The sequence below is a fragment of the Austrofundulus limnaeus genome, unplaced genomic scaffold, assembly GCF_001266775.1.
Source record: "Austrofundulus limnaeus strain Quisiro unplaced genomic scaffold, Austrofundulus_limnaeus-1.0 Scaffold20, whole genome shotgun sequence".
Taxonomy (NCBI): Eukaryota; Metazoa; Chordata; class Actinopteri; order Cyprinodontiformes; family Rivulidae; genus Austrofundulus; species Austrofundulus limnaeus.
In genome coordinates, this window is record NW_013952422.1 from 552227 (window position 1) to 562739 (window position 10513).

Here is a 10513-nt window from a genome sequence, read left to right on the forward strand (position 1 = left end):
TATATATATATATTCCGTTTCATAACAGAGCCAAATGATGTTTTTTTCATTATTTTTGAGGCTTAATTTTATAAAGTAAACAATGTTTTTAATCAGCCAGATTTAGAAAGGTGATTAATAACACTTTACACGGTCTTTAACTGTGCACAATCATGTGGAGTTCCAGGACAGCTTAGTTTTCACCTTTTCTCATGTTACAGTATGCTAACGTTTACATGTCCCATACATGCACCATATATATGCATCTGTGGGGCGGGAGTTTGGCTGCAAACTGAGCTCCAGGGAGGAGCTTTGTGCAAATAGGTGGAGCTTTGAACCAGGAAGCGTTCAGGCAGCTTCATGTGGCTACCAGAGGAGATTCAAGGATTTCTCAAACATGCATGACTGAATCAAAGCAACACTTTGGGTATGTTTTTGATGAGGACCTGCCTTTATGTCATGATATAAAGCTCAAAAAAGTTGTTTTTGCATAACAGCCCACCTTCAACAATTAATTAGCTATACTGTATTTAAAGTGTTTGTTTTCTCAGACTGTTTGTCAAAGATAAACTGCATTTGTATAAATAGCTCAAAGCAACACGAGAAAGCAAAAGACCATCAAACACAAAATTGTGGAAGTGGAAACGCTCTGTTCAACAATAATTTGATGCTTTATTTTTTTGTTTAAGTCAACCATGTGTTAGGTGGTGGCTCATGAGTTTTCAGTGGGAACTGTCTGACTCCATGTACTCTTCCAGTTCTTCCACCTGGGGCTGATGAGCTGCAGAGTATTCCATCAAGTTGGGGAGTCTGGATATCGTGCAGCAGCTAACGGCGCTCCGGAAGATCTCCATGTCCTGAGCGTTTGTCCATGTGTTGGTTGCAGCATCATAGAACTCCACATTGAAGGTGGTGGAGACACCGTTGAAGCCCCCCACAACAAAGATGCAGCCTTCAACCACCTCAATGCCGAAGTTGCTGCGGGGGGTGTTCATGGAGGCCACATTCATCCAGACGTTAGTCCGAGGATTGTAGGCCTCAGCAGTGTCCTGACGGAAGTGGCCATCAAAACCACCAATCTAAAACGGAAAAAATGAAAGTCTGATCACTCATGTGTTTGAATATATTGAGACAGTTTCTCAACTTCCTGTAAAATGGTACCTGTTGAAAAGAAACCAGTAATGACTTAAAGTACAGCTGGATAAAATGTTTTTTTCTCAAATAAACCCTCTCCTGAATGTACGAACTGACAAATAATTTGTTTTCTTAGTGTTTTGTGGAACTGCTGACTCTCCATCCAGTAGCTTGTGAGCTACCTGTAGCTCCTGTGCTCATTTAAAGTAGCTCTTCAGTGCTTGTGAAAAATTAGGAGAAGCAAAATTTAATTTGTCACTGGCCAAACAAACTTTCATTTAACTCCGAACAATCTATAGATGTCCCTTCCCCTTGGTTGTCAAACAGTTTAGGGCTCAGCATGGTAGATCGGCAGACAACACACAGTTACGTGGCTGTTTGGCATTCGTTTTTACACACACTTTTCATAGACCCTTGAGACTAAGTGTGCCAAACTTCTGGGAAACCCCTCCTGCTGCAGTATATGTCACTACAGTGGGTTTCTTCCCGCTGGGAAAAAAATGCGGAAAAAAAATCAGAGACCCATTACCCAATGTTATTTGTGCACAAATAGCAATTGCAGTTAAACCCTAAGTTATTAGTGTAAAATACAATACAATATGAATGGATAATCACAAAAAGCACAATTATGTAAGTTCAGTGTTCTTTGTAATAGTTTCATGTGAATTGAAGACAGAGTTTTTTTTGTGCAAAACAAGCTTATTCCAATGGTTTTATATTTTAAATTAAATGTTGCAAAAAGTAGCTCTCGGATAATTTCATTTTGAGAAAGTAGCTCTTAAGGAGAAAAAGTTAACTGTGGTCAGAACGTACAGTAGGTCTGATACTCAGAGGAGCCCTTCTGCAAGTCTGATCATAGAGTAAATATAATTTAAACATGCAACCTGTGAGTCGGCAGCTTTTTCTGGACTTACTGCATAAATGTGGCCTTCACATGCAATAACTCCTAATCCACTGCGCGTAACGTTCATGGGGGCAATCGCTGTCCATTGGTTGCTCTCTGGTGTGTAAAACTCAGCTGTTTGCAGGCACATCAGACCATTGAATCCACCACAGATGTAAATCTAAAGACAAACAGATAGTCATTAAAGTAAGTGTAAATAGTTCCTTAAATGGTCACAGTTTAGAGCACTGACAAACCTGTTCCTCGAGGCTCGCTGTTTTGCTTGTTTCTCTGCTCAAACACATCTGATTCAAGGACTAAATTCTCTCTTTAAGTTCTGCAGAATCACCCATTCATTAAAATCAGGTGTGTTGGAGCAGATAAACCTCTAAAACATGCAGCATATTGGACTTTGAGGACTTGGAGTTTAATTCCGACCAGAATAACGAGTCAGTGACTACCAGTCTGGTTGGATTCATTCAGAGAGCATTCTACAGCAGGTAAGATTTATAAAATTTACACAAAAACTCTACTTAATGCACAACCACCCACCCTGTCCTGAAAGGTCGTGCAGCTTGCATCACTCCTTTGCTCATTCATCGGTTCAATGAGGCTCCACTGGTTGGTCTCGGGGGAATAGCATTCCGCAGTGTTGAGTCGTGTTTGTCCGTCGAAGCCTCCCATTGCGTAGATCCGCCCGTTCAGCACAGTGACGCTCACATAGCAGCGGCGAAAGTACATGGGTGACACCTCCAGCCAGGTGCGTGTGACGGGGTCAAATCTGCGGACGTTGTTGAAGTGCTCCAGCCTGTCGAAGCCGCCGACGCAGTAGACATAGCCATTGAGGAAAGCGGTTCCATGATAGGCGCGGGGTTGCTCGAAATCGTCTGTCACGTTGATCCAGTTGTCAGCGCGGATGTCGTACGCTTCGATGGCGTTGGTTGGATTGTTACCGCTCCAGCCTCCGATGGCCAGGAGGATGGCACTAGGCATGCGGGGGCGGTCCATGGGAACAGAGGTGTAGGCTATGCGTCTCCTCAATGAGACAGGTCGATGAATGTTTTTAGCAATGATGGTGTTGACGATGGATTTGCACTTTTTACTTCTCAGGACAAGGTTGTTGGAGATCACTGTGGTCCTGATGTACTCCACATCCATCCGAGTCAGTCGGATCTAAACAGAGGGAACATATGCCATATTTTAGCCTTTTACACACATTTAAACACAATTAAATTACTTATGGGTATAGACCAAAGTCTATAAAAAAGGCAAAAAGTGGTTATGTTTTAGTCCAAATCCTAATTGAAATAAATGCTCTATGAATTACTTGCAAGTCCCCATTATAGAGATACTTGTGTGGGTCAAGATCTATTTGTCAGAAAGTTTGTCTCTGAGGAAAACAATCAGGATTGCATCCCCTTGTGACATTATAAGGAGATAAGTATTGCTCCCAGCAAACAGCTCTGGCCAAGCTCCTCTCTGTCACTCCACTGAGCTTTTACTGAGCAACAAAGAGGATTCAAAAGATACAGCCACTGCAGCGCTGCTTAGGTTTTCGGAAATCGTTTTGTATCCTGTCGATTGTTATTTAGTCTTTTTCTATCATAGTTTTTTTTAAGAACCATGAGTGTCTTGCAAGAGATGGAACTGCTAGTCAGCACCACAGGAGGCTGCTATTCAAGTTGTGATCATAATTTCCAGGTGCCACCTCATGCTACCACATCCTTAAATTTGACATTGAAGTGATGATTTGGTTGTTTTATTTATTTAGACCATCTTTCTAGATGGAAACAAAAATTGTCCAAAGACACGATCATTAAAAGACAACATGATCACTGAAAATATCTTCATACAACCCTGATTCTAAAATGTTGGATTATTGTGTAAAATGTAAAGTAAAAAACTGAACATAATGTTCTAATGAGGAGCATTCTTAATTTTTTCAAGTTTTTAGATGCAGACTGCCGATTCAGACTGGTGTACCTCTGCCCATCTTTACTCCTCAGAGGTTTAAACCATTCAAATTCATCTGATTTTTTCTTTTAAATATTGTACAGTTTCTTAGTTTAAACATTGGATGTGTTTTACTTCGTTTATTTAAAGGGAAAAAGGGGTTTGTGAGATTTTCAAATCCTTGCATTATGTTTGTATTTATATTTTGCACAACATCCCAACTTATTTTATGAGTTGAGTTTGTGGAGATAAGCTCACTGATTTTTTTGCCACAATTAAATAAAAACAATAAAAAACTTGAACAATTTTTTTACCCATCACAGCAAACTGAGGATCAGACCAAATGACCCAAGTACATTTTTTGATTCCTTCTTTTTGAGCTACAGTACATGTTGATACACCTGTTTTAACTATTTGGTTTGAGTCCGATTTTTAGGTTTTTCTAATGAGAGGCCTCACACAGTGTTTAGATATTACGATTTACCAGCTGGAAAGAAAACAACTCACAAGGAAAATTATCAAATTGTAAGGCTTTTCTGATCAAAGTCTTATTTTTTGAAGCTATTTTTCAAATAAGGGTTTCAAAAAATTATTTAAGACTACAAAATGCACTTGTTGCAAATGTTTTAATTAAAATACTATAGCTTTCTTGGTTGGAAATGATGGGTCACATTTATACATTTGAATGCATAAGTGCATTAACACTAGTTCTTAGCTGGTCCAGACACCTGTCCTTAAACTTGTTTCTAGCTGAAGTACTGTGTTCTGTTTGTTACTGTGCTAAATTCTTGGATTATTTGACCATATCGAGATACCTTCTGAAAAAGTTTTTTTTATCTACTTTTAAGTGGGGAAAGCTGTAATATTCTTTAATACGAGTGCAGCTGTATTTAATCGATTAGATCCAGTTGCTTCATTTATCTCTTTACGGCACAGGAGAGTAAAGATGAATCCAAACAGTGAAACAGAACTTCAGACATTTTGACTTGACAAATGCAGCTTTACAGTCAGGGTAAAAACTTCTACCGGACAGTGTGCATGTCAGTAAATGATGTCAAAGCAGAGATGATACCTTGGTGAAGAGAGCAGAGAAGTGCCTCTCTCGGTCTTCAGGTTTGTCAGCAATCCATTTAAGAACAGCCTCAAAAATGACGCTCTCTTTTTGGACATTGAGATCATCTCTCTCGATGATGTTAGCCAGTTCCTCCTCAGTGAGTAGCGAGAATTCGTCGCAGTTAACCACCTCCTTGAATTGCTCCAGGATGCAGCAAAAGGCCTTGCAGCGCAGCTCGGGGTGACAAACGACATTGGTGAACTTCCAGATGCCAACGCAGTTGTTTGGGTTCAGCAGCCCTATGAAGAACTCGTAGCAGGCCTGCATCACTCCCATCATGTTAAACCGATCAGCTGCTATCATGGTTTCGTGTGCGTTGGTCTCCGTGATGGACATGGAGCCGGTGTACATGAAATCCAGGATCCGCCGCATGGTGTCTGGAGACAACCCTGATATGGGGAAAACCGTTTGCTCTGGTTTGGACCACCGTGTGAAGAAAGCTCTGAAAAAGACACGAGCAAATTGGGAATTTGAAAATGACATGACACCATTTTAAGCGCTTAACTTAAACCTGTAACTAGAGAAATCAGTGTGACTGACTTAATGACTTGAAGTTTGCAGAAGATGCTAAAATTTAGTTGTTAAAGTTAATAATTATTTGTGGATTTTCAAAAATCCCTATTATGTATCAAAGTCAAGGCCCGTGAACCAAATCTGACCCTCATTAACATTTTATCCGTCCTCAAAGGTAATATTTTAAATGTGCAATTAGTCAGTGTTGTATAAAGTACCTCAAAGTGATACTTGAGTAAAAGTACAAGTATCTTATCATAAAAATACTTTGGTAAAAGTTAAAGTCTTCTCTAAAAATATTACTTGAGTAAAAGTACAAGTATCTTATCATAAAAATACTTTGGTAAAAGTTAAAGTCTTCTCTAAAAATATTACTTGAGTAAAAGTCTTAAAGTATTTAATATTTTTTGTATTTAAACATCAAAAGTAAATTTCTGACACAAAATGTAAAGTATTAAAAGTAAAAGTACTGAGTAAAAGTGAGCAGTTAGATTTTCCATAATGACATTTGTTGGGAGGTGACTTCTCCAAAAAATATTTTTAACGGCGTGCAGCTGTGATGGGTTGTGAACAAGCTAATAGGGTGTCAGAATAGTATATATTTACACTTCACATCTAACCACAATTAAATTCACTTTATCCAGGAGACATAATTTATCAGGATAGTATTTTTTATTTAAGTAATAACTTGGAATAAAATAGGAGTAACGACTTTCTACTTCTTACCTTTTTTAAAAATGTAGTGAGTAGAAAGTACAGATAATTGTGTAAAAAAATGTAAAGAGTAAAAGTAAAAAGTACGCTGAAAAATAATTACTCAAGTAAAGTACAGATGACCAAAATGCATACTTAAGTACAGTAACAAAGTATTTGTACTTAGTTGCTTTACAGCTCTGGTAATAGTTTTATCATTTCTCTTTTTGTCACTGTATAATGCTGTCTTCATCAAAAAATGCTTGATTACGCAGCGTTGCCATTTACTTTAAATGTTCAGACTATTGGTTCTTAGACTTAAATCTTTTGTAAGAGCATGTATATCAAGATTTTGACATCATCGACCATGGATTCATTTTGCAACTATGTGTTCCACTCTCACATGAAAACTTTTCTCTCTCCACCAAACAAACTACAGGCCTAAAGTCATAAATTTCAGCCAGTTAGAGACCTCTAACCTTATCACCATGGTAAGACCTGAGGACCACCTTTCTTATCTGACAGAGATCATCTCTGGAACTTGACTCTGTGTCCTTAAATTTCTGTGGATCATTTGATCAGTTTCATCCTTAAGATCAACTCACCGAAAGTATTCTGTGTGCATACACAGGACAACCTTGTGGACTGGAAACTCCACGTCATCCACTTTGAGCACGGCGTCGGTGAGGCTGTCCTCCAAGCGGAGTTCTTCGAGCACCGGGTTAACTGAAGGCTCGTCTTGTCTGCTCATCTTGAACTTATTGGACGGTTTTCCTCAGGTTTGTCTCCACGGTCAGGTCAACTGAGTGTAAAAAAAACATGAGAACACTCAGATGGCGTCGTGTTCTTAGGATAAAAACAACCAACAAAATCAAAGCTCCAGTTTGGATTTTTATTCGAAATTTTAATTTTGCATCATTTAAATGTGACAATTTTAACATCATATTGAACAAGTGCTGTTATATTATGAAGATTCGTTTTGGAGGGCTACTTTAGCATGGCAGATATTAATCTGAGAGAAAGATTTTTGGTTTTAGGCTAACTTCAACTCTTCTTCCATCTGCTCACTTAGCTAGTGTTGCAGCCTAGACCACCTGACCCGAGACCAAGTCAAGACTAGAGTGTACAGAGATTAAGTCAAGGCCAAGACTTTTAGGGGTATAGACCCTAAAACACCAAGATATTAAACAGTCAGAGCTGAAATAAACGTAACAATCTTTGATCAAAACCACTGGGTGATTTTCATCATTTACTGTCAGATCGTTCTTAAATATTATTTCACTGGTTTCTCTCTATGCCTCCAGTTTGGGTATTTAACATGTTGTTTGTGTTATTACTGGCCTAAACTGATTCATCACAGGTGGATAATGGTAATATCTAAACACACATAGCTGAGAACTAGAACTGTAAATTTAAGAGAACAAGTTACAGATCCTCATTTCTTACTTTCTTATATATATGTAAATACATGGACATTTGTCTGATTGAGAACATTTTTAAAGGAATAGATCAGATCACTCAAGTTACTTAAGGTTCTGAGGAAAAGTTATAAGCAATTAATGTCTTACCTGTTGAGGGCACAAGGTTGAGTGTCTTCAATTTGGACAAAAAACACTAGTTTATTTTGTGCATCATGATTTAAACACCACAAAACCCTAACAACCTTTCAAAAATAAACAGGTGTTAGAATGTTTTGGATGCACATTCAACAACAAAATAAATAGTTACCACGATGGTTGCTAAAACCTAAAGTAGCAAAGAAAAACAAAAATGGAGCTTCAGATTTGAAAACAAACAAACAAATAAACAATGTTTTTGCAGGAATTGAAGAGGTCTCAATGGCTTTTTATGAGAAACTTTATGTATAAAAGCCACAAACACCAAAAGTCACAGCACACTATTCCCAACCCGGTTGAATTTTGGGATATTTGGTTTAAATTGTACAAAGCAGCCTGCGTAAATAGTTTGATTGCTTTAAAAAAAACATGGGAAGCAGCATTCTACTCAGCATTTATGATTAATTAACCACATCACTTAAAAAACACCTATAACACTGAAAACTAGAGAACGAAAATGTTTATTTCAGAACATGATGTGAGCAGAAATATATTCAGGTTTTCCAATGAATGTTGTTTTTCTCTCAGATTGTTCTTAAACATTATTTCACTGGTTTCTCTCTATTCCTCCATTTTGGGTATTTAACATCACATCTCACTGCACTGACCATGCTCTATAAGAACCTGGTTAAAACATCCCTGACTTTAACTGGAGTCATGAAGAAATTTGCTTCTCAGTTACAGAAGAGCAAAATTTATGTAGAAATAATAAAAAGTACATGACTGTTTTATTATTTTGATTTATTTAATAAATACACTGGCATGACACAACTTAGTACAAGTTTGTTTGCTTTTTGAGATACGTCTATTTTGAAGTTGTAGCCCCCACTGGAGAAAAATCCACCAGCCGCCACCGACACCAGAACCTTTTTCACAGCTGTCTGGGATTTATGTCTGAAATGTATTTTGTGCATCTATAAAAACAGTCATTGTTGAACGTTAATTAAAAAAGTGAAATGGCAAGCATAGACTTTAATTGTGACAGCATGGATGTCCAGTAACCGTGACCAAACAGGTGAATATCTCACAGTCTCCACAGCAGCTTCCAGCAAATTTTAAATGAATTTGAAATCAATAACATCGGGTATTCACCCAGAAAATATGTAGTTCTACAGAAATGACCTGATGCATCTCAGTAATCCAGGTAGAAAAAATCAAAAAGAAAAAATAAGTAAGTCTGGATGGGTTCTTCCTTTTGATGTACAGAAATGACATAAACCACACCTTAAGTCAGCCTATGAGCCAGCCGAAGAAAAATAAAGGAATAATAAAAAGTCTCAACCCTACAAATACATTTGTACTATTATTTCACTCTCTGTTGGTCCAAATATTAGAATAGAATAGAATAGAACAGAAATAGAAACAGCCTTTATTGTCCCACGCAGGGAAATTCAGGTGTATTAATCTCACAAATCAGCTGCAATACTTCAACGTTAGTGTTAAATTGTAACATGATTCAGCTGAGCTACACTCTGTTTATATGCTGCACAGGCTAACATCTGCTAACCTGTTCAAGAAATAACAGTGATATCGTCAGGTTTATGATATTATTTTGATTTCCGACTCTTGTGTTTTCAAAAATTAGCTTATGTATCTGGAATTTCACCAGATCTTTGGCCTCAGCTGGCACCTTCTTGGCTTTCCTGGTGCCCGTTTATTACAGCGCTTATGGTAACACGCTGTCTCCAGAAGCGAATACACTGCAGCAGCTGCTTATATGCAAATTAAAGTGTATATCTGCATTTTCACAATGCTTTTTCACTTTTGTTCAACACTACTCATATAAACCAAGTATATCACCAACTTTCAGACAAATTTAATGAGTGGGTCAAAATAAATTACACTTGGAATGCAAAGAAATATTTTCCAGCAGCCTCTTATATGCAAACTCAGGTGTTTACCTACATTTTCACAATGCTTTTTTTAATGCCACTTGAAATGAAATTTAAGACCAACTTCACAACAAATGTGAATGAGGAAAAACAAGCACACTTAGTCAGCTCTTAATTTATTCATGATATACTGTACAGCGGGTAAAATAAGTATTGAACAGGTCACCATTTTTCTCAGTACATACTGTATATTACTAGAGGTGCTAATGACATGAAATTTTCACCAGATGTCCGTAACAACCCAAGTGATCCATACATACAAAGAAATCAAACCATAAATGTCCAGAAATGAAGTTATTTGTAATAATGTGGAATGGCACAGGGGAAAAGTATTGAACACATGAAGAAAGGGAGGTGTAAAAAGGCATGGAAAGCCAAGACACCAGCTGAACTCTCTCAGTAATTAGAAAGCAAGTCTGCCCCTTGTCAGTGCAAATTAATATCAGCTGGTTCAGTCCCAAATGATGGCCAGGTATCACACAAGAACCATCTGATGATGGGTAAAAGTAAAGAGCTCTCTCAAGACCTTCACAACCTTATTGTTGCAAATTATAATGATGGCATCGGTTACAGAATAATTTCTAAACTTCTGAATGTTCAAGTGAGCACTGTTGGGGCCATAATTCAGAAGTTGAAAGAACGTTAATTCACCATAAACTGACCACAACCAGGTGCTCCTCACAAGATTTCTGACAGAGGAGTGAAAAGAATTAAGAACCAAGGACCACTTGTGGAG

General features: G+C 37.8%; 1 protein-coding gene across 1 annotated transcript in view; it reads right to left on the reverse strand.

Annotated features, from left to right (window-relative positions):
* Positions 1-660: 660 nt before the first annotated feature.
* The window catches only part of LOC106514444 (kelch-like protein 10), a 52046-nt gene continuing 42193 nt past the window's right edge, over positions 661-10513 (reverse strand). Inside the window, exons 4-8 of the mRNA XM_014003712.1 lie at positions 6875-7071; positions 5022-5505; positions 2549-3169; positions 2028-2177; positions 661-1058 (exon numbers count right to left, since the gene is read on the reverse strand). Of these exons, the coding sequence (XP_013859166.1) occupies positions 702-1058; positions 2028-2177; positions 2549-3169; positions 5022-5505; positions 6875-7020 (1758 nt within the window). The 5' untranslated portion in view covers positions 7021-7071 and the 3' untranslated portion in view covers positions 661-701. The remainder of the gene's footprint in view (positions 1059-2027; positions 2178-2548; positions 3170-5021; positions 5506-6874; positions 7072-10513) is intronic.